This window comes from Lynx canadensis, chromosome B2, assembly GCF_007474595.2.
Source record: "Lynx canadensis isolate LIC74 chromosome B2, mLynCan4.pri.v2, whole genome shotgun sequence".
Taxonomy (NCBI): Eukaryota; Metazoa; Chordata; class Mammalia; order Carnivora; family Felidae; genus Lynx; species Lynx canadensis.
The window spans coordinates 25402866-25429928 of record NC_044307.1 but is presented as its reverse complement, the minus strand read 5'-3'; the positions used below and the strand labels follow the sequence as shown (position 1 = coordinate 25429928).

The 27063-nt window shown below is 41.9% G+C and overlaps 1 protein-coding gene across 4 annotated transcripts in view; it reads right to left on the bottom strand.

Moving 5' to 3' along the window:
* Positions 1–25820, bottom strand: part of SERPINB6 (serpin family B member 6) — a 47022-nt gene extending 21202 nt beyond the window's left edge. The window contains exon 1 of one of the 4 annotated variants that reach the window (XM_030314951.1): positions 25594–25820. In XM_030314951.1, the coding sequence (XP_030170811.1) occupies positions 25594–25640 (47 nt within the window). In that variant the 5' untranslated portion in view covers positions 25641–25820. Of the gene's footprint in view, positions 1–12723; positions 12792–13023; positions 13079–13102; positions 13190–25593 lie in introns of those variants that run through there. The other 3 variants (XM_030314953.1, XM_030314952.2, XM_030314954.1) reach the window with 3 other exon arrangements.
* Between the last annotated feature and the right edge of the window lie 1243 nt (positions 25821–27063).

Here is a 27063-nt window from a genome sequence, read left to right as displayed (position 1 = left end):
TAATAAAATACTAGCAAACTGATTTCAGCAGCATATTAAAATGATCATTCAGCAATCCCTATCAAAATAACACCAGCATTCTTCACAGAGCTAGAACAAACAATCCTACAATTTTTATGGAACCAGAAAAGACCCAGAATAGCCAAAGCAATCTTGAAAAAGAAAACCAAAGCTGAACGCATCAAAATCCCAGACTTCAAGCTATATTACAAAACTGTAGTCATCAAGTCAGTATGGCACTGGCACAAAAACTGACACTCACATCAATGAAACAGAATAGAAAACCCAGAAACGGACCCACAAATGAATGGCCAACTAATCTCTGACAAAGCAGGAAAGAATATCCAATGGAATAAAGACAGTCTCTTCAGCAAATGGTGCTGGGAAAACTGGACAGCGACATGCAGAAAAATGAACCTGGACCACTTTCTTACACCATACACAAAAATAAATTCAAAATGGATAAAAGACCTAAATGTAAGACAGGAAGCCATCAAAATCCTAGAGGAGAAAGCAGGCAAAAATCTCTTTGACCTCAGCCGCAGCAACTTCTTACTCAAAACATATCCAGAGGCAAGGGAAACAAAAACAAAAATGAACTATTGGGACCTCATCAAGATAAAAAGCTTCTGCACAGCGAAGGAAACAATCAGTAAAACTAAACAGCAACCAATGGAAGGGGAGAAGATATCTGCAAATGACATATCAGATAAAGGGTTAGAATCCAAAATCTATAAAGAACTTACCAAACTCAACACCCAAAAAACAAATAATCCAATGAAGAAATGGGCAAAAGACATGAATAGACACTTCTCCAAAGAAGACATCCAGATGGCCAACCAACACATGAGAAAATGCTCAACATCACTCATCATCAGGGAAATACAAATCAAAACCACAATGACATACCACCTCACACCTGTCAGAGTGGCTAAATTAACAACTCAGGCAACAACACGTGTTGGCAAGGATGCGGAGAAAGAGGATCTCTTTTGCATTGATGGTGGGAATGCAAACTGGTGCAGCCACTCTGGAAAACAGTGTGGAGGTTCCTCAAGAAATTAAAAATAGAACTACCCTACGACCCAGAAATTTCATTACTAGGTATTTATCCAAGGGATACAGGTGTGCTGTTTCAAAGGGGCACATGCACTCCAATATTTACAGCAGTGCTATCGACAATAGCCAAAGTAAGGAAAGAGCCCAAATGTCCATTGACAGATGAATGGATAAAGAAGATGCAGTATGTATATATACACACACACACACACACACACACACACACACACACATATACATACAATGGAGAATTACTTGGCAATCAAAAAGAACTAAATCTTGCCATTTGCAACTATGTGAATGGAAATAGAGGGTATTATGCTAAGTGAAATTAGTCAGAGAAAGACAAATGTCATATGACTTCTCTCATATGAGAAATTTAAGATACAAAACAGATAAACATAAGGAAAGGGAAGCAAAAATAATATAAAAACAGAGGGGGGGGCGCCTGGGTGGCGCAGTCCGTTAAGCATCCAACTTCAGCCAGGTCACGATCTCGCGGTCCGGGAGTTCGAGCCCCGCGTCAGGCTCTGGGCTGATGGCTCAGAGCCTGGAGCCTGTTTCCGATTCTGTGTCTCCCTCTCTCTCTGCCCCTCGCCCGTTCATGCTCTGTCTCTCTCTGTCCCAAAAATAAATAAATGTTGAAAAAAAAAATTAAAAAAAAAAAAAAAAAAACAGAGAGGGGGACAAAACACAAGAAACTCTTAAATACAGAGAACAGAAGGTTGCTGGAGGAGTTGTGATGGGGGAATGGGCTAAATGAGTAAGGGGCATTAAGGAATCTACTCCTGAAATCGTTGTACTATATGCTAACTTGGATGTAAATTAAAAATAAATAAATTTTTAAAAATAATAAATAAATAAATAAATAAATAAATAAATAAATAAATAAAATGATCATTCACCATGATCCCTTGGGTTTATCCTTGGGATGCAAGGATGGTTCAACATACACAAATCAATCAATGTGATACAACACATTGACAGAATGAAAGAAAAGAACCATAAGATCATCTTTTATGGTAAAAGCTCTTAACAAATTAGGCATAGAAGTAACATATCACAACATAACAAAGGTCATATATGACAAGCCCACAGCTAACATCATACTAAACAGTGGAAGGATGAAAGCTCTTCCCTAAAATCAGTAACAAGACAAGGCTGCCCACTCTCACCACTCCTATTTAGTATAGTACTGGAAGTCCTAACTAGAGCAATCAGTCAAGAAAAAGAAATAAAAGGTTATCAGAATTTAAAAGGAAAAAGTAAAACTGTCTCTATTTGCAAGCATGATTCTACATATAGAAAATGTTATAGACTCAACCAAAAACTGTTACGTCTAATCAATGAATTCTATAAAGTTGCAGAACACAAAATTAACATGCACAAATCAATAGCATTTCTATACACTAACAACAAAATTGTTGGAAAAAAACAAATAGGTATCATTTATAATAGCATTAGAAGTAATAAAATACTTAGGAATAAATTTAACTAAGGAGATGAAAGATATCTGGGCTGAAAATCATTAAGATGTTGATGAAAAAAATTGACAAAGACACAAATTAATGGAAAGCTATCCCATGTTCACGGATTGGAAGAATTAATATTGTTAAAATGTCAATGCTACTAAACGCCATCTGTAGATTCAAGGCAATCCCTATCAAGATCCTGAGAGTATTTTTTATAGAGGTAGAAAAAACACTCCTAAATTTATATGGAACCACAGAAGATCCTGAATAGACAAAGAGATCCTTAGGAAGAACAAAGCAGGAGGTATCACACTTCCTGCTTTCAAGCTATACTATAAAGCTATAGTCAGCGAAATAGTATGGTACTGGCATAAAAACTGGCAATAGACCAATGGAACAGAATCAAGAGCCCAGAAATAAACCCAAGCATATACAGTCACCTAAGAGTTGACAAGGGAGCCAAGAATACTCAGTGGAGAAAAGACAGTCTTTTCAATAAATAGTGCTGGGATAATTGGATATTCACATATTAAAAAAAAAAAAGGAAATTGGACTCATATCTTATACCACTCACAAAAATTAATGCAAAATGGATAAAAAAAACTTAAATGTAGGACCAGAAACCATGAAACTCATAGAAGAAAACATAGAAACAAAGCTCCTTGACATGAGTCTTGGTAATGAGTTTTTGGATATAACACCTAAAACACAGGCAACATAATCAAAAATAAACAAGTGGGAATACATCAAACTAAAAGCTTCTGCACAGCAGAAGAAACCATCAACAATGTGAAAAGACAACCTAGGAAGTGGGAAAAATATTTGCAAATTGTATTATCTGATAAGGGGTTAATAGCCAAACATATAAAGAACTTATTCAACTCAACAGCAAAAAAAAAAAGCAATTAAAAAATGGCCAACAGACCTGAAAATAGACATTTCCCCAAAGAAGATATAGGAAGGATTAACAAGTACATGAAAAGATGCTCAACATCACTAATCATCAGGGAAATACAATTTAAAATCACAATAAGATATCACCTCATGCCTGTTAGAATGGCCATCATCAAAAAAGACAAAAGATGACAAATTCTAGTATGCATGTGGAGAAAAACGGGACTCTTGTGCACTGCTATTGAGATTGGTATAGCCACTATGGAAAACAGTATGGAGGACCCTCAGAAAATTAAAAATAGATCTACCATATGATCCAACAAATCCACTTCTGGGACTACATTCAAAGGAAACAAAAATACTAACTGGAAAAGATAATCTGAACTCCCATGTCCACTGCAGCATTATTTGAAATAACCAAGACATGGAAACAACCTAAGTGTCCATCTGTGGATCAATAGATAAAGAAGTTGTGATATATATATATATATATATATATATATATACACACACACACACACACAGTACAGTTATGCAATGGAATAATATTCAGCCATTAAAAAAAAAACAAGGAAATCCCACCATTTGCAACAACATGGATGGAACTTGAAGGCATTATGCTATGTGAAATAACTCAGACAGAGGAAAAACAAATACTGTATGATGTCACTGATATGTGGAATAACACAAAACAAACTCATAAGAAAGAGTTTAGACTTGCTACCAGAGGTGGGAGTTGAAGGGAGAGGAAACTGGAGGAAGGTGGTCAAAAGGTAGAAACTTCCAAATACAGGATACATAAGTATCACGGATGTAATGTACAACATGATGCTTGTAAACTAATATTGCCATTAGCTATGTCAGAAGGTAGTTAAAAGATAGTTAAAGGGGTAAGTCTTAAGAGTTACCACCACAAGGAGAATTTTTTTCCCTTTACTCTTTTTTTCTTATCACATCTGTATGAGAAGATGAATGTTAGCTGAACCCATTGTGGTAATAATTCCACAAAATATGTATATCAAACCATCATGCTGTATACCTTAAACTTACACAGTGATATATGTCAATGATTTCTCAATAAAACCGTAAAAAATATTATGGACATTGGATGGAACTGGAGAGTATTATGCTAAGTGAAATAAGGCAGAGAAAGACAGATACCATATGTTTTCACTCATATGTGGATCCTGAGAAACTTAACAGAAGACCATGGGGGAGGGGAAGAGAGGAATAAAAACAGTTACAGAGAGGGAGGGAGGCAAACCATAAGAGACTCTTAAATACTGAGAACAAACTGAGGATTGATGGGGGGTGGGGAAGAGGGGAAAGTGGGTGATGGGCATTGAGGAGGGCACCTGTTGGAATGAGCACTGGGTGTTGTATGGAAACCAATTTGACAATAAATTTAATATAAAAAAATATTACGGACAAAAGCAACTACTAACTACTTCATATGCTATAGAAAAGTTTTAAATGCCCAACAACAGAGAACCACAAATTCTGTCACATTCATGATGGATAGTAAAGGAGGTATTAATTTTTTAAAATCATACTAATGTTCCAGGCTATACAAAATTAAGCTGAAAAAGAGGATATAACACTATAAATACAACTTTTAAATGTTCTCCATGTTAACTAGGAAGAAAAGTACATGTAAGCATACTTTAAAGACAGAATGGAAGGAAATATTGTGCACCCAATGTTTCTCAGCTACAGGTCATTTTTATGTTTTTTATATTTTTCTGCATTTTCACATTTTCTACAACATGCCTCTATTATTTTTAGGGGCCAGGATTTGGTTCATTTTTATTTTTGTGAAATTAATATTCACACACTTAGTTTAAATGTCAGACAGTGCTCAAAGAGATATCACAAATAACTACAGGTTCTCTTACACTGCTGCCCTTGTCCTTCCCCACCCATGGCTTGCTTTATTAGAGTTAGTAGTGATCAGTGCTAAACCAAGTAGTATCCTAGGGGCACAATTCCTATCACTTAACACTGCTTTTCCTTAGGTTAATATTGCCTTTCCCCCCACATTTCTTTAGTTTTCTATGTAGCTATGGCAACTTCCCCCAAATGTTCTACATGTCACTAGACCTTTCCACTAACTGTTTCATATGCTCAGATACACAGAGTCATCTACTGGTCCCCTTCTCCTCTCCCAGTCTTTCGCCCTGCTGGTGAGCACAGGGGCCTTCCTGCCCAAAAGGAATTTTCATAGACAGGGAACAACATTCCCTACTAAAATACTTTCATTAATTGTCAATTGTTTGGCAGTATACGGCTTACACTGCAAAGAAACTATTGTGCTTAAATATTTAAGCATCGGTTATTTATTTTAATATATCAGATTTTTTAATGCTTTTGACATCTTTCAAAGCAAACTTAATGGTCCCTGGGTGGGGTTAAGCATCTAACTTCTGCTAAGGTCATGATCTCATGGCTCATGAGTTCCAGACCCCTGTCAGACTAACTCTCTCTCCCTCTCTCTCTCTCACAAGAATAAACATTAAAAAAATGAAAAAAATAAATATTTAAAGCAAACTTAAAAATGTTTAAACCTTAGTAAACATTTAGACTTCTATAAACCTTATAAATCAAGACTTACAAATCCAATAAGCTAGGATAATCTAAGACTTTCAAACACGTTTAAAAATATACAAAACATGGGAATGCAAGCTGGTACAGTCACTCTGGAAAACAGTATGGAGGTTCCTCAAAAAACTAAAAACGGAACTACCCTACCACCCAGCAATTGCACTACTAGGCATTTATCCACAGGATATAGGTGTGCTGTTTCGAAGGGACACGTGCACCCCCATGTTTATAGCAGCACTATAAACAATAGCCAAAGTATGGAAAGAGCCCAAATGTCCCTCGATGGATGAATGGATAAAGAAGATGTGGTATATATATATACAATGGAGTATTACTCGGCAATCAAAAAGAATGAAGTCTTGCCATTTGCAACTACGGGGATGGAACTGGAGGATATTATGCTAAGTGAAATTAGTCAGAGAAAAGACAAAAATCATATTACTTCACTCATATGAGGACTTTAAGAGACAAAACAGATGAACATAAGGGAAGGGAAACAAAAATCATACAAAAACAGGGAGGGGGGAAAAAACAGAAGAGACTCATAAATATGGAGAACAAACTGAGGGTTGCTGGAGGGGTTGTGGGAGGAGGGATGGGCTAAATGGGTAAGGGGCACTAAGGAATCTACTCCTGAAATCATTGTTGCACCATATGCTAACTAATTTGGATGTAAATTTTAAAAAATGAAAAATAAAATTAAAAAAATAAATAAAAATAAAAATACACAAAATGGGCACCTGGGTGGCTCAGTTGGTTAAGCATCAGACTTCTGCTCAGGTCATGATCTCGCAGCTCGTGAGTTCGAGCCCGGCATCCGGCTCTGTGCTAACAGCTCAGAGCCTGGAGCCTGCTTCAGATTCTATGCCTCCCTGCTCTCTGCCCCTCCCCAGCTCATGCTCTGTCTCTCTCTCAAAAATAAACGAAAAAAAATTTTTTTTTAAGACACAAAACATTAGTTACAAACTCATTTCTACCCCTGTGCTCAAGTATTAACACCAAGGGTTTAAAATATTTTAACTTTGTTACATCTTCTTATATATTTCCTAAGGTGATATTAATGCTTCAGGACCATCTCCCCCCCACACACAAACACAGGGAGCCTGATTCTTGGTCACCATGCCATCCCAGCTGCTCCTTGGAACCCAGCACTCACTCTAGTGAGTAACCAGCACATTCCAGTAAGTGGGGGAGTTTTGAGCTTCACTTCTCCCTTTGCTGGGATTTTACAAGGCCTCATCCAAACACCAAATTTCAGTTCCTGGTAACCCAATATCTTTCTTTAAAATGAAGTGCTATGCGTTTTCCTCTACCTGCATTGTAGACTCTGTCTATAAGTACTTTAGTTGAATTTTTAGGCCTTTATGGTTGTAGAACTACTGTGCTTGTTAGCCTAGGAACCTGGAATAACAGAACTTTTTACATAACAATCACATATGGATCATCACACAGCATTTCCTGAAAAACATTATTCAAATTCTTCTGTGCCTTTTTAAAACTCATTTTGTCTGCCTCATCTGAACTTATTAATGGACTCAGGTATTTTGACAATGCATTTAAATTAGCTGATCTTGGTTTTCTTGTTGGCGTTCAAACTGTCATTAACTGTGCTAGTGGGGGGTCTCTTGAAATTGATTATCTTGACATGTTGATCTCAAACATCCCTGCTCTAGGGCAACAACCCTGATTCTTATCTATCTATCTATCTATCTATCTATCTATCTATCTATCTGCTTACCTATCTATTTTATTTCCAGTCCAAAGACATGAGGTATCAGCCCTTCTCCTGGTTTCTTTTAATGGAGAATTGTAAATACAAAATCTGAATCTTCAAGGAGTGTGAGTTTTGGTGTTATTGTTTGGGCCACACCCATGGACAAAGCTGGATAGAGGTTTCCTTGCAAGTCCTTAAGATGCTATGCTGTAAATGAGACTGCCACATAAAGTTTTTATACACCTAATTTTTCTAAAACATAATTGCACTTAGGGGCACCTGGGTGGCTCAGTCAGTTAAGCATCTGACTTTGGCTCAGGTCATGATCTCACAGCTTGTGGGTTCGAGCCCTGCATCAGGTTCTGTGCTGACAGCTCAGAGCCTGGAGCCTGCTTCAGATTCTGTGTCTCCCTCTGGCTCTCTGCCCCTCCCCCGCTCACACTCTGTCTCTCTCTCTCTCAAAACATAAATAAACATTAAAAAATTTTTTTTAAATACAAAAAATTAAAAATAAAATAAAATAAAACATAATTGCACTTAGAGGTGTTCATCTGGGCTGCAAGTGCATCACTTTTCTCTTTCACTATACCTACGTGTTGATTCAACTGTTTATCAGCCACATTTTGGACTGCTCTTCAGCCTGCCACACTGCTATCTTCTCTGAGGTATCTCTTTGCTAAAAATACCCTTTGTGTCAGACCCCAATGTCTTCCTGCTTCATTGTTTACCTCATTTTGATGAAGGAAATCGTCCAATAGTTTTCTAAAACAGAATGCATACATTTTGGGATCTTGCATGCCGAGAAGTCTTTACCATTCCATATGACTGACAGTTTCTCAGGGTCTGGAATGCACTACACATTATTTTACATCCAAATTTCTGACACATTGCTTTATTGCTTTCCAGCCTTCAGCTCTGCTGTTGGGAAGTCTGATGACATTCTGACCCCAGTTCCATTACCCCTTCCCCACATCCTCATTCTTAAAAAGCTCACAAATTCTTATCCTTATCCCTGATGTTCTGAGATGTCACAGTGTGTCCTTAAGAGGGGCCCCATTTACTTATTTTGCTGTGCACTTGGGGGACCCTTCCAATCTAGCAATTCAAATTTTCCTTCCTCTCTGGGAAAAAAATTAAGTCAGGAGTTCGTTCCCTCAGACTGACTCTGTTCTCTTTTTCTGTATCCTCTATTAGTCAGACACTAGAACTCGTGGACTGATCTACCAGATACTAAGCGCCTTCATCACGGCACACACTGAAAACAGTATTTGTAGGGTGCTGTGAGATGGGCAAGGCTGCTTGCTATAGAGGTGGAAAGCTCTGCTCTTTCTTCTCTTCTTCTCTTGCATTTTTCATCACAGTGCCATTTTTGTTCCATTTCCGGAAGGATGTCCATGACTTTATCTTCCAAGTTTTCTACTGATTTTTTTCTAATTTGAGCCATTATATTTTTAATTTCCAAGGATTTCTCCTTATTCTCTGCTGTTCCTTCTTTACAGCCCTCCATTCCAATTCCTTGGAGAACAACATTACAGTTTTATTGAGATGTCTTCTGCTCCCTACACTCACGGTCTCTCTCTGAGGCTTTTGTTGTTGCTGTTATTGTGGTTGGTGTTTGCTTTATCTAAGTCTATTTCATACACAGGCTTCCCACAAATGGGGGACAATCCTTGGGGAGCAGTCACATTTAAGAGGAAAACACAAAACAATGTTGCAAATTCTGTTTACATGGAGAGGAAGTCAGCTGGAGGCTTTCATGCAGTGTGATCACCTGATCCCCACATTTTTTTTGTTGTTGTTGTACAGCAAATGGGAGGAACCTTCTGATCTGGCTGCTGGTGGTGTTCTGGAAGCAAGCAGGGTAGGGCTGGGGAATTTCTCTCAGATCAGTAATCTCCTCAATTCAACCCAGTGCTTGGGGTCCCTGAGTTTGAGCATCAGATCCCATATGGCTGAAACCCGATTTTCCGGCAGGTGGCTACCCAGTTGCCAGGTTCAGGGATACCATGGGGTCAAATGGATCTGGCAACACGCTTTCTAACAGGGCCCCATTTTTCAGCCCTGCAATTCATTCCTGCCTTTGCAGGTACCGGAGCCTCCAACCTTGACCACTGTCATGGAACTCCTCCTCCATCACTTTCCTCCCAAATTCTGACATCACTTGGCCACTGTTTGTCCCCTCTCCTTTTCTTTGTCCTTTGTTTTTAATGCTTTCAAGGGCTCCTTGATGTCATTTTTAGTAGAGTTTTATGAGAGAAAGGAACTGAACACATATGATCACAAATTTACCAACTACTTTTGTGAGCAGAGTTAAACAATAATGTTTAAAAGCCATTTCTTTGGCTATTACCCAATTCCTCTTTTACTTGTGAAATAAATGCCCAAGCATTGAATGCTATTTATTAAAATCCATCTTGTCCTAAAATGTGAATTTGAAAATAGCCCACTAATTATAGGCCACTAGTACATAATCATAGAACAACCTTCATTATCACTTTGTAATAACATACAAATTCTTAAAAATCATAAAAGATCAAAGCGATCTTAGTTCTAGAAGAGAAACAAAAATAAACTCAAATTTAAATAGTTTACCACTCACTACAATATTTCAAATATCAAAGAAAATTATAAACAATCTAGTGAGATTTTTATAGTGTGGGATTTCTTTTTTTTTTTTAAGGAAGTGCAAGATTTCTCTTATCCATTCAATGAACACACCAGTAATAAGGATGCATATCTCACAGATCACATTGGATGATCTATCTATCATCCAATAGGAACACCTATCACTGGCTTTCCAAGTCCCTACTATTTTGGCTTCAGTAACACAGCCAAAAGTGTCCTTCATACACAACACACAGATGCACACATACACGTGCAAAATGCATTATATATTCCAAAGTTATTTATGGTTTTAATAACAGTGTACCTTTTAAAAATAAAAATACTTAATCACAAACATAAAAATTGGGTAGTAAGGTTTTCTATTTCACATATGAGTGTGTGTATAAAACAAGACTAACAAATCAAATCTATCCTAGCACTATTATTTTCCCCATAGCACTATCAGTATCTTTGAGCAATTATTGTTCACAATTGATTTGATTCAACTGATTGTTAACTTTTTAAGGTGTCACTATTTGTGCTTCTTGGATTAAAGATGCCTTAATTTCCTACAAAATCCAACCATTTAAAGATTGGCTTAATGGAGACGTGGGCTTCCGCTTCATCCCTACCTTTGTTTTCTGGTGTACTTGTGTGTATACTGTGTGTAAGCATGTGTATTTTACTTCTCTGAACAACAGTTCTCTAGCATGTAAACAGGGGATGGTTCCTTCTATTTTTTTAGTTTTTTTTCATGTTTATTTATTTTTGAGAGAGACAGAGCACAAGTGGGGGGGGGGGGGGAGGGGCGGGGCAGAGAGAGACAGACACAATCCGAAGCAGGCTCCAGGCTCTGAGCTGTCAGCACAGATTCCCATTCAGAGCTCAAACTCACCAACCATGAGATGGTGACCTGAGCCGAAGTCAGAAGCTTAACCACCTGAGCCACCCAGGTGTCCCTGGATGATTCCTTCTATTTGCAGGTTTACTGTGAGGATTAAATAAAGTAATGTCTGGCACACAGTGGGTATTCAACAAATGGGTAGGATTATACACTATTTCCTTTCTTCTGTCTAGGCCTGATCTCAGGTCAGCAAGCTTGGAAACATAAGGTGTGTGGTTCCTCCCCCACCCCCTCCCCAGGTCTTACAACACACACTTGGTGTGATAGAGGGTGCTCTTAGTATGAACAGAAAATAATGATGACTCCATTCATTCTAATTTCACTCTACTCTTACAGGTGGAGCTAACTATAAGATGCTAAAATGTAATAAAATGCCTTGAATTGGAATTGGCCTTGTATAATTTTAAATATTTAGTTTATGTGGCCAAGTATGACTAAAATTGCACCCTTTCTCTGTGATGGTATAAACCAAAGGATACAATCACTCAAAAGTAATTATGCAATACTGGAACACACCCTGTAATACTGATAACAGTTTCATTCGTGTCAACCAGAGTGCACATTTCTTAGCCCCAGAAATACAATGCAGCAATACAATGCTGAATCCAAGGTTATTTTTCTCATTTCATCCCATCTCACCACACCAGTCCTAAACCACACCCAGGAGGAAGCAGGTAGCCTCGGGTCATATTCCTGTCCCCAGGTACAGTTGTACAGGCCCAGGCAGCAAAAGTACCAACACTGACCCAGTTCCACCCTGGCATCTAGGTATTCCTGGCAGCATATGAATATTAATTTTCCATACTTCTCTTTTCTAAACTTGAGCTTTATGTGGGGAAGAGGGGGAAGAAAGTAATTCATGTGCCAATTTCATCTAGCACACAAACCCCAAGTATGATTAAAATTTTCCCCATTGTCCTCTTAGCCCTGAAGACACCACATCTTGTAATATTTTGTCTGCAGTAAGTTTAATAAACAAAACAAAACAAAACAAAACAAAACAGAGGTAACAATATCTGGCTTAACTGACTGAGCCACCCAGGCGCCCCAGAGGTAACAATATCTGGAATGATGCTCACGATTATCTTCGCAGGCCTGAGTAACCTGGAAGGTGCTGCGGAATTTGCGAAGCACCTGACCACAGGCCAGCAGGCCACACCGGGTGGGCAGGAAGATCACCAAGGAGCAGTTTCAGTGAATAGGCGTTGGGGAGCCCAAATTCGGCCGCCTTTGGCACCGACCCCTGGCCTTCTCTCAGGCCTCCAAGCCCCCCACCCTGGGTTCCCAACGCCCGGCGCCTCGCGGACAGAACAGGCGAGGTCACCTGTGGCCGGAGGCCTCGCGGGGTCACCTGTGGCTGCGGGGCCCCGCGCAGCAGCTCTGGACGCTCAGCGCAGCCCCCATGCCGGCTCCCGCTGCCTCCACTGCGGACGCGGGGCTGCGCGTCCGGGTCTGGGCGGCCAGACACTACTCACCAGATGGTGTCACTGTCCGCCAGACCACTGGACTTCTCAAGGGAACCCGAGCCCAAACGCTCATACCCCACCCCCTCCCCGTCAAGATTTCGAGGGTCACGGCCCCGCGTGACCACGCCCCTACCCACGCGCGCCCCGACCCCGGGAGGCCACGCCCTCCCCACGCGCGTCCCCGACCCCCGCGAGGCCACGCCCTCCCTACGTGCCCCCGGGCCCCGCATGGCCACGCCCCCATCCCCCGCAAACCCTGATCCCTGAGCTACCAAGCTCAGCCCCTCCACGCGCCCCTCGCGGCCCCACCCTGCCTCCGGCGCTTTCCTGGCCTTGGAGTGGAGGACAGGTCCCCGCGGGCCGGGGCAGGTCCCACACCACACGGTACCTCGGAGGGTTGGCGCGGCGGTCTGGAGAGAAGGGAGAAGCTCCGGGCCTCAAATACCGGCGGAGCCGGGGGGCGGGCGGAGTCAGGGGAAGCGAGCCAGCGCACCGCCCATCCCCAGATCCCAGGGCGGCTGTCCGTCAGCAGCCTGGGGCTCGCAGGAGGGCGGTGAAGGGAGGTGACCAGGTGTGCGCCAGGTACTCCACTGCACTTTGACCGCCACCCTGGGGCCGGCCTATGGGCCGCGCGTACTTTTCTAGTCTAGTTGCGTTGACCTCGCCCACTGGGCCACCAGGTAGGTGAATCAAACGAAAACCTCTGGAGTTTTCAGTCAGAGAGCGACAGTACGCGGACACACCAGCGCTTTACTGTGACTTGGTAAAGAGACTGTGACTTAATGTTGTCAGTGACCAGAAAAGTGCCAGTTCTTGGTACGTAGGCATAAGTTGCACAGTGCGGGACAGAAATTTTAAATAAAGCCTACGTGATCATCTTGTGTGTTCATAATGCAGTAGTCTTCTGGCCCATGTGAATTAAACTCCAGGGTACTAACAAATTACACAAATGTGTACAAAGTCCACGTTTGCCACCTTGGAGCAGTCATGGAGAACGGAAAGGTGAGAGGAGAAGGGGAAAACGCTAGCCACGTTTTAAAAATGAGTTTAATTTTGGAAACCTCAAATTGTTTTTGCGTTTCCTCCATCCTTACCCTAGGCCAGGGTTTCTCAACATGGACACTGTTAACACCTGAGCTGGATAATTCTTTGCTGTGCTGTGGCACTACAGAATGTTTAACAGCATCCCTGGCCCCTCTACCCACTGCATGCCTGTAGCATCCCTCTCCCAGTTGTGACGGTTTAAATTTTATTTTTGGAGTAGTGAAACATAAAGTAATGCCCAGAGATATCAACCCAGTTTTGTTTAGCTTCAGGCTTGTCTTTCCAGCTGACCTTTTTGCAAACATGTATGTGTGTATGCGTGTGCACGCTTATCAAAAGAGTGTCATTCTATTACCTATCCCTTTGTTATCTGTCGATAATTCTGCAACTTGCTTTTTTCACTTGACAATAAATTTTGGAAATCTCTGTATTTGCTACACAGCATCCTTATTCCTTTTCATGGCTGATCGTATTTCGTGTGTCACTGGTGGCCATTTGGGTTGTTTCCATTTGGGTCATTACAAATAATGCCACGAATAACCTAGTGCAGTGCTTCTCAAGCTTGAATGCACATGTAAATGATCTGGGGTATTGTTAAAATGCAGATTCTGATTCAGTAGGTCCTGAGACTCAGCATTTCTAACAAGCACCCAGGTAGCTGACAGGGCTGCTGTTCCGTAGACCATGCTTTCACTAGCAAGATATTAGTGTAAATACTCTTTTGTATTGATGGAGAAATATCCACCAATCCAGATTCCTAGATTCCTAGAAATGGGATTGTTAGGTAAAAGGACAAATACACATATATTTTTGTTAGCTATTGTCAAATTTCTCTCTATAGGGCTTGTATCATTTTGTCCTCTCCCCAGCTATATCTGAGTGCTTCTTCACAGCCTTACTAACAGTAATACATGGACATCTTTGGATTTTTACCAATCTGATAGGGGAGAGATGTTTTATCTCCTATAGTTTTAATTACCATATCCTGTATTATGAGTGAGGTTGAACATCTTTTCATATGTTTAAAAGCATTGCCTCTTTGTTGTTTTGTCCCCCCACCCCCACCCCGCCATGAACCGTTCATGACTTTTGTTCATTTTTTAAAATTGTTTGGTCTTTTTCTTCTTAGTTCTTACATGCTCTTTATATAGTAGCATTAGTCCTTTGCAGTATAAGTTGCAAATATTTTCTCCCAGCTTCTCATCTGTTTTCTGACATTGCTTTGGTGATTTTGGCATATTTTTTGTTTTTAATGTAGTCAAATTTAATGATTTTTCCTTTATTGCATCTAGATTTTTGACTCATAGTTAGAAACTCGTTCTCCAGATTATACAGTTCACCAATGTTTTCTTCCAGTATTTGTATAGTTTCAATTCAGTCCCAGCTGATGGCTGGAGGAAGAGAGGGCAGTAGAGTGGAAGGCAAGAATATCCCAGACCATTTGCCAAAGGCTAGTTGCTCAGTAGTATTCAGTGATTCATTGGTGTCTAATGTTTAGAAAACTCAGTTCAGATAAGGCAATGATGTCAACAAATAGATCTGGCTCCAGAGAATGTCTTTTTCATTCCAATCCCGGTTTAATTGCTCTCTGTTGTTAACCCTGCCTGAAACCATATAGCTCTGACTCTCAGCAACAGCATGGCCTTTCATCTCCCAGGACTTCCCTGGATGGGGGACTGGGACTTTGGTACTCCAGGTAAAATAAAAGTAAACAGAACCTTTTAGGTGTTTATAAAGCAGTCTGAATTTACAATCAGTAAATTGGAAATAAAGATTGACCAAGAATCTTGATTATGATACTAACACAGCTCATTTTACTTAGGAATCTGGGACTGTCACAGGTAAATATTTTGTTTGGTTGTGTTTTATTTTTGAAAATAATTCCCCTTTTAAATGTTGGAAATAATAGATTGACAAAAACCCATTCAAAAAGCATTCGGCAACCTGTATTCAGCTCATTGAACACAAGTTGGTTTTGACATTAGCGTACAGCACAGTAACTCACCCGTGACCAGAACAGTGACTAAAACATCACCCTGAATAAATTCATTCTATTCTGCTGGCGTTTCAACCCTAACACAAAAAGAAAGGATGCTCCCCTTTTAACTGGGAACATTTCACCGTGACATTTATGTATGTAATTCTTTTGTTCTTTATGTATATTCTCAGTGTTGTGTAGGCTAACTGGAACTAATTTCCATAAAACTGGAAGAGCATTTCTACCTTGATCTAAGCAGTAGAGATGGATTTGTATTGATTTAACTATACCTTTTAAAAATCAGATCACAGAAAATGAGCCAGATGTCTAAATAGACACCTGAAGCCTTAAGTGATTAAAAAAAAAAAAAAAAAAAAAAAAAAAAAAAACCCTAATGGATGGAACTATCCCGGATAAGGTCAATTGCTTAGCAAACTCAATTTAATTAAACGGATATTTACCACACATCTGCAATGCAAAATTCTGAGACTAGCCCAGAACTAGAACCTCTGCCCTTCCATTAAAGGCCATAAAATAAGTTCCCAGGCAACTATCTAACATCTATTTGGTTTTCGTTACAGATAGTAAGCATTGCAATGTTTCCTATGAACAACATAAAAGTTATTCAAATGACATGGCAATCCTGTTAGCAATATTACAGTACTTAATGGTTCTTCATATCTAATGTTCTTTCAAAGAAATTGTAGCCACCTCTCCCAGAGATTCACTGGACAAACAGGTTGGGTTCATGAGTCACTTCTGAAAGACAGACCAGGTAGGTAAGACACTGAAATTGGGGTGCCTGGGTGGCTCTGTCGGTTAAACATCTGACTCTTGATTTCAGCTCAGGTCATGATCTCACGATACATGAGATTGAGCCCCGAGAGTGCAAGCCTGCTTGGGATTCTCTGTCCCTCTCTTTCTGCCCCTCCCCCCCAAATAAATAGACTTAAAATAAAATAAGACACTGAAATCAAAACTACAACGAGACAACCTCACACCTGTCAAAATGGCTAAAATCAACAACACAAGAAACAACAGGTGTTGACGAGGATGTGGAGAAAAAGGAACCCTTGTGCACTGTTGGTGGGTATGAAAACTGGTGCAGCCACTCTGGAAACCAGTATGTTTGAGCAGGTTCCTCAAAAAGTTAGGAATAGAACTACCCTTTGATCTGGTAATTGCACTGCTGGGTACTTTTCCAAAGAATACAAAAACACTAATTCAAAGGGATATATGCACCCCTATGTTTACAGCAGCATTATTTATAATAGCCAAGACATGGAAGCAGCCCAAGTGTCCATTGATTGATGAATGGACGAAGAAGATGTGGTATATATATACAGTGGAATATTATTTGACCATAAAAAAAGAATGAAATCTTGCCATTTGCAATGACATGGATGAAGCTACAGTATAATACTAAGCAAAATAAGTCAGAGAAAGACAAATACCATATGATTTCCCTCAATTGTGGAATTTAAGAAACAAAACAAAGGAAAAAGAAGAGACAAACCAAGAAACAGACTCTTAACTATAGGGAACAGTCTGATGGTTACGGGGGGGGGGGGGGGGGAAGGGGGGAGGAGGTTGACTGGGGGATGGGTGAAATAGGTGATAGGAATTAAGGAGTGCACTTGTGATGAGCACTGAATGATGTATACAATTGTTGAATATATTGTACACCTGAAACTAATATAGCACTGTATGTTAATTAACTGGAATCAAAATAAAAACTTAAAAAAGATAAGACCCTGCTCAAAGTGGGCAAAATGTGAGAAGCAGAGATCCAATGAGTCTGCAGGTAGTGGGTGGACAAACGATGCATACTCCCTCCCTCTGGGAGGTGGTGACACTCCCAGGAGGAAGCCATTTGGAAAACTGAGGTCTTGATTTTTTCTACCCCATAAAATCTGGCACAATATCTAAAAGAAGCTGAAAGGCTTTTCTGGGTTTTCTGTTAAAGGAAAGTTTGGGGAGTATCCAAGACTCTGAACCTTGCACAATCCAGCTTGTGAGGGCTGGCCAGCAGTGCTCCCACCATTCTCCCTGTTCCTGCACTCACTGCAAAGACCTGGGCCTCCTACCAGTGCTTTCCAGGTACCTGGGACTGGGGCAAAGAACCTGTCTTAGAAAGGGGAAGGAAGGAATGAAGGAAGGAAGGAAAGAAGGAAGGAAGGAAGGGAGGGAACGAGAAAGAAAGAAAGAGAAAGGAAAGGAAGGAAGGAAAGAAAAAAGAAAAGAGAAAGAAAGAAAGAGAAAAAGAAAAAGAAAGGGAGGGAGGGAGGAAGGACCTACCTGCCTTCTTTTTTCAAATACCTTAGTGGAGGTTTGGGCGCCAACACTGGGACATGTTTCTGGGTGATCACCCCCAGATTTCCTTCCAGACTCATAGGGACCACGTGCTAGAGAAGATTCCTTATCACGCTGGCTTTCCTTCCCTAAAATGCGAGGTAAATCCATGGTCATTCAATATAGACCTAACACTGACTTTTCTTTGCCCTTACTGGAATTCTTGGGGAAATCCAGCATGGATTTTCCTCTTTTACTCTCACAATTAAAATAACTCATTTATGAGGGTAAGGCACCGAGAGATGCAACCTGGCAGGGCTCTCCTACTCTACTTTACACTTTTTATCTTACCATTTTTAAAAATGAGAAAGGTGACTTTTTTTTTTTTAACCACAAACCATTTTCACATTCAGATCCTTGGGTTTTGTAAATCTTCCCTGGCAAATTCACACCCTCAGAGCCACACTAGATAGAAGAGCTGGAAAGCCCCAAACTTCTTTTATTAAACATTTATTCTACTGAGTGTGGGACTGTGCACTAAAACTGCAATAAGTAACTGGTCACAGGAGGTTACAGCCTCCACTAACTGACCTCAATGAGAAATCAAAACAGGAAAGAACTGGAAAACCAGTCAAGCAGAGGCAGGCAAGCAACATTGTCAAACAATCAGATATAACAGAAATATAATGTATTTAGATGACCTAAGGGTCTTTCTCAGGTCTACATGTAAATCAGTAAACCTTACTTTTTACAACCATAGCAGATTATACCTTGTAATGTGCAAGTATTTGGAGTACTGATTGAAAGCAGGTCCCCCTTTCCTCTTGTAACAAGCTTTGGAGCAGCTCTTCAGAGCAATCAGAAGGACCACCTCCCAAACTATAGTCCTCAGGAAGACAATGAATAAAGCATTCACTAACCTACTTTGAGGTTGGTTTTCTTTCAGTGGACAGGATCAGGTCTCAAAGAAATGGAAAAATAAAACTGAATAAAACATGGCCCTTCCCTTTTTTTTTTTTAGCAGTTCAGATGGATGCAAAAGAGAGATTGTGTTTGCAATATTCAATCGTAGGGAGATCTGTTCCAAGATCCCCAGTGGATGCCTGAATCTGTCTAGTACCAAACCCTATGCATATTATGTCTTTTGCTGTACATACATGCGTATGATAAGGCATAATTTATAAATGAGGCACAGTAAGATATTAACTAATAATAAAATAGAACAATTATGGTAATATATGTAATAAAAGTTATGTGAATGTGATGTCTCTCTAACAGAATAAGTAGAGTTAAATGGGCAAGTTAGGGCTGGCCTGGAAAGAGTTCTTACGCCAATCTAAGGAGTTTGGGATTTATTAGTCAGGCAATGGGGAAGCATTGTAAGATTTTAACTAGAGGATTAACCTGATTCATTCATTCGCTCCTTTCCCTACTTTCCCTTCCTCTCTCTTCCTCCCTCCCTTCCTCCTTCCCTTTTTTTCTGACTTTAGCATCAGCCTTTAGGATGGTTTGGATGCAGAAGAAAGTGCCCAGGGGTTGGTTAGTTAGGAGTTGGCTTTAGGCCATTTGGGCCTAAGCCTAAGTAGTGGCAACAGTGAAGCAGGGAGCTAATCAGGAAGCAGAAACCATAGGATCTAATGTGCAAGTGGATTTAGGGGGAAGGGACAAGGAAAAGAACGGAGTTCAAGCAATGTTTCAGTATTCTAACTCAAATAATTAGACACAAGATGATATAATTAACTCAGAGAATATGAGAAGAGGATAGGTTCAGAGTCAAATAAAGAATTAGTTTGAGTCAAAAGCGCTTTATAGTGCTTGTAACACATTTAGGTGAAGATGTCCAGGACACAAGTAGAAACAAAGACAAAGCTATGGGATACAGGAGCTAGAAGCCAGAAGAGGGATGCACTCAGCCCAGTGGAGCTTCCTGATCAGGAAGGCATCCGTCTGATGACAGAAGCCCAGGCAATAGCAACCAACATTCTAAAAGGTTGCTAGGGAAAAAAGCACAAAAGCAGATGGAGAAGAGCAGAAGCTGGACAATGGAGAGCAGCTCGCGTTAGAGGAAGTGGAGAGTTAAAGCAGGGAGAGTCCATTTGACATTCCCACGTCAACACTTACCTTGGTGACAGTTAAGACAACCATCAAAGTGAGTGGGATTTAGGATGAAAAGAGACATGTGGAGGTGTCTAAGAAACTCTTTGAAGAATCTTCACTGTGATGAATAAGAAGGCTAGGTAGAACTGGAGGTCAGCTAGAAGGACTGTGTTTTAAGGCCTGAACAGAGTTGAGCATGCCATTTGCTTTCTGCATAGTCACAGTCAGAAGCAGCCAGGAAAATACTAGGAAATTGTCTGATTTAAAGGAAAATCTAATCTTTGTCAAGAATATGATGGTGAAGCAAAGCAATGCTGCTTCTGTCTATCTTAATGGTTAGTCTTTGTTATTTTAGGCCATCTGTAATCCAGGGGCTCAGGTGAAATTTGCACTTTCCGGCCCAGCAGGTTAACCTAGTACCTGAAAGCCAGGTGTCCATAGGAAGAGGCTTAGAGCTGGTTCTGTGTGAACACAGAAGGTGTTTTCCAGAATCTATGTTTGTTATTTTACTTCATGCATTTTTTTATTCACTATTTCTTTTGAAACCATGCTCTCTTATTTAAAATCTGAGTTCAATTAAGAGAATCTTATTACTCTGGAGATTTTTTTCATATTCATGATCATATGATTTTAAGAAATAGCTAAATCACTAAAGGTTCCTCTCTCGCTTTTTTTCTCTTTCTTTTCCCTCATCAAGAGAAGCTTGTCTTATTTGATCTGGAATCACGTGGGTGGTCCATTTCAGAATGCAAATAAAAAGAAACGTGAATGGAAACCCATCTTCCTGGGATAGGGTGCCGCCAACTCTGGGCCGTGTCACCCTGAGGTCCAGGGCACTGCTGAAGCAAGCTGGATGAATTTACATGAGAAGCCCAAGGAAACTGTTTCCCCAAATGCAAAGTTAGAGAGACTTAGTGTGCTTGACCAGATCCGTCCTGACCAGGGCCCTGTGGTAACGAAACTCCTAAAACTTAAAAAAGCAAGCAAACAAACAAAAACTGTTGAGAGAAGGGCTCAACCATCAGGAGGCTAATTTCAGTCCGTCCATGGCTTGTGCTGAGATGTAAAAAGTCCCTCCAGACCCTACCATTCTGTCTCTCAGAAGGTGCTAAGGGAGGCAAGGGGCTGAAGCTAGGACTCACAACACTGAGTGGTGACCTTGGAAACCCACAAGGGTGCCTTCTTGGCCAAGCTTAGTGCTCAAGGAGTGCAAAACCCTTGATGATGCACTAGATTTTGCACAAAGGGCATGAGGTTTAATTTCAAAATGCAGGCTTGGGTATCGTAGAGTGAAAGCAAACAGGGACACACGATGTGCATTTTCAATACTCCTACTTAGTGAAAGCTGGTGAGAACATTTTCATTCTTTTTAAACAAAGGCAAGCAGTTCAACTACTTTCTGGGTGTCCATCCACCTCAAGGTAGAGAGCCTCAGTCCCTCATGAGGGAGGGAACTATTCATTAAGCCCCGAAAACAGCAAGGGCTGAGGGCGGGGCTCTATCACCTGGCCACTACTATGCAACATATACACTTTCTCCCCGGGCCATCATGGATTCCAAAGGCAATATAAGATCCTCACAAAGACAGGGAGTTCTTATCTTGTGAGTTATTTAAGCAATATGATGAGCAAAGTCTTTCAGATCATTTGCAATGTTATTCTTGGATAACTTGATATTTGTTCATCAGCCTTAATAACTTTATTATATGAACTCCTGGCATTCATGAAATGGTACGTGACCTCCTAACTGGTGGTATGACCAATTATTTCATTCACGCCACGAACTTTTATTGAGCACCTACTACAGGCCAGGAGCTACACTAGGGTCTGGCAATATAATGATAGAAGACAGGTCCCTGACCTCAAGATACCAAATAGATATTAAGAGATAATAGAAAAAATATATATTGGTCTCTGCCCCGGCTCCTGACGCAAGGCTCCTGAAACCTTTGTAATTTCCTAAGTGATAAGAACACTAGGAACTTCCTTTGTTGTAATATTTGGTCGTTGACTTGAGCTACTGACATACAACTTCCGAAACCCTTGTATTTCCTCGGTTAATAATAGTGTCTTTTTTTCTCTGTGGGGTCCTGGATGGCTCCTGGATGGCTCCTGGATGAGAGCTGGTATTGGAAAGACCAAGCTGTGATTAGAAACTTGGAATTTTCAGCCCTTCCCCTCCCCCATTCTCTTGAGATGGAAGAAGGCTGAAAGTAGAATTAATGACTGATTATGCCTATATTATGAAGTCTCCACAAAATCCCAGGAAGATGGGATTCGGGGAGCTACTCCATTGGCGAACACATCCACCCTGGGAGGGTGGTGAACCTCCAACTCCAAAGGACAGAAACTCCTGCACTCAGGACCCTCCCAGACCTCGCCCTATGTATCTATTCATCTACATCCTTTATTTATATTTTAATAAACTGATAAATGTGTTTCCTTGAGTTCTGTGAGTCACTCTAACAAATTAATCAAACCGGGGTGGGGGGGCATAGGAATCTCCCATTAATAGCCAAATTGGACAGAAATTGTGGGTAACCTGGGAATCCTATTACTTGCAACTGGCATCTGAAGTTGAAGGTGGGTGGGGAGCAGCCTTGTGGGACTGAGCCCATAACCTGTGGGACCTGACATGATCTGTAGGTAGAATGTGCTAGAATTTAGTGGAATTATAGGACTTTAGCTGGTGCTGCGAAGACCTGCTTGATGTGAGAAGTCCCCCACATACATTTGGTGACGAGAAGGGTCAGAAGTAAAGTGTTTTGCATGAGAAGTAAAGGAGACACGCGGGAGAGAAACATAGGAGAAGGAAAGGACTGAGTTTTTCTCTATTCAAGAGAAATACTGAACTGTGGCTTTTCCTTATACAGATATGCAAACAAATGAAATAGTGATATGTGCTCTAATGGCCCTTAGTATAAGGGGTAAGAAAAAGTAGAAGCAGCAACAAGGAGTCTGGCTGGGGAAATCAAGAAAGGCATCACACACTCCATAACACTTGAGCAGAGATCTGAAGAATGATGCTGAACTAATCAGAGGACAGTATTCCAAACCAGGAGTCAGAGAACTTTGCAAAATATGCCTGTTGGAGGAAACAACAAATATTGCAATATCATAAAATATGAGGCAGTTTAGACATCTATAAAGGGCTTTATATGTCATACCAGTAAATTTTTATTCTATCTTATAGGCTGCAGAGACTCTCTGAAGAATTCTGGACTGTGGGTCACATAAGCAGTTATGTACTGGGAAGACTGCTCTGCAGGAATGCAGACAAGTGGGATGGGAAAAAACAGAAGTATCAGAGCTGCAATACTTGAAATGAAAGACCCCAAACAGGGCAGTGGCAGGAGGGGTAGAGGGGATGGAAGTATTAAAAAACAAAATTCAAGTGAGTAAACCTGAAGATCTAATTGGCTGTGTTAAATGATTCCTGAATCAGGCAGCATCCCATCTAGCAAACAGAGGGGCTCTCTGAGGAATTGTACAAAATGAAAACTCTCAAAAAGGAGTTGTTTTTATGGCAAGGAAGGTAGGGCCAGAAGGTTACAAGCAAAAGAAAGGGATCAATCTGGACAAGGTCACTCTCCCTTAGGGGGAAGCACAGGGAGTTTTATCAGATTTACCCAGAAGTGGAGGGGCGGGTCATGGAGAGGGCCATGTGACAGACTCACTGACACCCATCAGAAAATTCCAGATTGACCTGTTAAGACAACATTTCTGGGGGAGTTTGAAACTGCAACTGTATTAAGCTGTGTTTCGGTAACCTGGTCTGGCCTAAGTAACACCATTTTGGGCCTATGGTTTTCTTTTTAACAGAAAGAAAAGCTGTTCAGGAAGAAGGTAGGACAGGACCTGGAAATTGTTGGATGAGTGGACGAAGGAGGAATCTTTGCCGATTTTCAGATTACACTAGGAAGAGCTAGTGAATGGCAACATCAGTGAACAAGATTGGAAGTTTGGAAACAGGAAGGCAAATGACTTTGGAGAAGGGAATGAATTTTGCTTTAGTTAGGGTAGGTTGAGTTTCCATGGAAGGCTCAGATGAGAGGTCTAGGCGCCAGAGGTCAATGTAGGGGTCATCAGCAAATGGATGTCAGTGAAGTTACGGGCTGGAGAGGTTTGCCGGGGACAGCATCCAACCCTCAGGAATACCAATACATAAGAATGAACAGAGGAAAAGAAGAGCCAAAAAAAGACAAAGAGAAGCCAGAGGGATGAAATGAATCTGGAAAGAGAATTACTAACAACAAACAAAAGAGAAGAGAGTTTTAAAGAAGGAGGCTAACGGTCTGTGGTTGAGTGGCAATGTCATCGTTAGAACTGAGTAGGTGTACAGATGAACACAAGGGAAGGGAAGCAAAAATAATATAAAAACAGGGAGGAGGACAGAACATAAGAGACTCCTAAATATGGAGAACAAACAGACGGTTACTGGAGGGGTTGTGGGAGGGGGGATGGGCTAAATGGGTAAGGGGCATTAAGGAATCTACCCCTGAAATCATTGTTGCACTATATGCTAACTAACTTGGATGTAAATTAAAAAAAAAAAAAAAGAACAGAATAAGTATAGGGTCTGATGCAGACCCTAAAGTCTGCAGAAGTGTGAACTTGTGATCCCAGAGGGATGGGTCGTGAAGAAGGTGAGTCAAATGCTGAAATGCTCAGCCTGTGGGGATGTGGGGGCTGAAAGGAGGGGGTAGGTTGGTAACACTTGGTGGCTTGGGAGGGGCCCCATCCGTTCTTCCCCAGCCTGGGCTGGAAGGATCAGAACCTGCGGTGTCTGCAGGAAAGGCTGCAGGGAAGGCCAGGCGGGAGGGGGTTGGGACGCCTCGGTTATGGGTAACCGAGAAGGCGACAAGGGTGAGTTAGCGGGCGGAACTCGGGGTTGAGTCATCGAGGGCAGATCACGATGCTCCCGGAAAAAGAGGAGAGGCAGGCTGGGAAGGGCTCGAGTCGGCCTGGGAGCTGAGCTGGACTGGGCGATAACGGAGCACGGAGTTCCGAAAGCTGTCAGGCAACCGCCCAGCCCCCTTGGCGACCCTGGCCCGCTTCCTAACCCCCCCCAACCCTCCCCCCCCCCCGCCCCGCCCCGCCTCTCTCGCCCGAGAGCAGAGCGAGCGAGGCTGCGAGGTTGAGACGCCGGGATCACTTGCCTGCCGCCCACTCCCGACGCGCCCCTTCCTCCTCGCCACGCCCCTGGCACCCCCTGCACCGGCCTAGCCCTTCCGGCCGGCCCTCCCGGGTTCGCGCCCGGGAGAGCACATCCCGGGGTCTCCGCCGCCCTGCGCCCAGTTGCAAGCCGAGCTCCCAGAAGTCCCGCTCACCGCGCCTTGGAGGGGCCGCGGGATCCCAGGCGGAACCCGGCTAGGGCCGAGGGTTGGAGGGGAGGACCTGGGACCAGGGGGAGGCACTTCGGCGCCGCTGCAGCAGGGCCTGGAAGGAGGATCACATGGGGTGACTCACCTGGGGCCCAGGCCAAGTAGAGGAGGGTCAAGTGACACGTCATACATCCTGAGGAGGCCTGTTAGTCTCTACCACAGCTCCCTGTGTATTTCCTACACGGTACTAGCCACCGTCTGTAATTAGTTGTATTCGCTCGTTCTTGGTTTCTATTAGAAGGTAATTTCCAGGAGAGGCGGCCAGTTCTCCTCGAGTTCTCCGCGGCTGCAACCGCGCCAGAGGTGCCTCGGCCAGGGGGGAGGGGAGTGTGGTCAGGCCGGGGAAGCTGGAGTACCCGGAGAAGAGGAGGAGACTGGCGTTCAGAGTGAGCTGAGCTGGCACCTGCCCTGACCAAGGGCGGCATGGGGTGCTGGCATTGACTGTGTCCGCCGTCCAGCCTAAGGGGAAGACTTTCACACATTACGCCAGAGGACTCGCGGGTCGACCTTGATGCCTTTCAGACCTCTGCCAAGGTCACGTCCTGTGTGATTGCATAAAATTTCGTTCCTGGACAGGAACGACTGCGTTTTGAAGCTCTATTTCCTTTCTAACTAATGAATTCTTGAACTGTACCAGAAGCGGTGATTGTTTTACAAGCAGTTGCTCATAAAATCCAACAGAATAACTGGCATTCGGGCCATAAAACTGTTAACATGAACTTTATGAAGACATAAAAGTTAACTAACGCATACCAGGTATAGTTCTTTTGATAGCACCAATAAAATAATCGATTAGATAATAATCAAAATTAGCACCGAATTGGGAGGTTTGTCTTCTTTTTCTCTAAATCATAAAATGACCCCTTCTTTCTTTCTCATAAAAACCCCTTGCTTTCCCACAGGAGCAGGACACTTTTCTGATTACTCCAGAATCGGTTCTCCCCAAACTCCAATTCTGAGACCCTAAATAAAGACCTTGTTCTGTTTTAGTTTGACTTCTTTTCTAAGTTAACAGCCCATAAACCATCAGGTCCTCTCCCAAGTCTCAGGGTGACTGGGACTGAGTGTACAGTCTGTTCATGGAAGTCCTGAGGCCCAGCTTTATGTTGTCGCTCTAATTTCTAATTTGATATTTGAGATCTTAACTATACCTTAGACTGTTTTTATGGCACTTTCCAAAACAAAACAAGGTATAAATAATTTAACTTCAACGCAAAAGTTGAGTTTCCATTATCCTATGCAAATTCTTAAAATACTAGATGAATCTTGCTGATCACTTACCTTAGTGTACTATGCTCAAAGTAGCCCAAATAAGAATTGTAAAGTTTTGCTATTCACATGGGTGGGCGAACAGCACTGTTGTTCAAGAGCTGATCTTCCTGATTTCTCCTGCTGGGGTCCCTAAATCAGTCACCTGAAGTGAGTTACCTGAGATCCAGGGTACTGTACCTGTATCCCTGTCCCCACCTAGGGTACAGGGCAGGCCTGGGGCTTTCTTGGAGCTGTTCCTACCTTCTATAACCAGATGCTCCTGTGAATGTTTTGATCAGTGGCC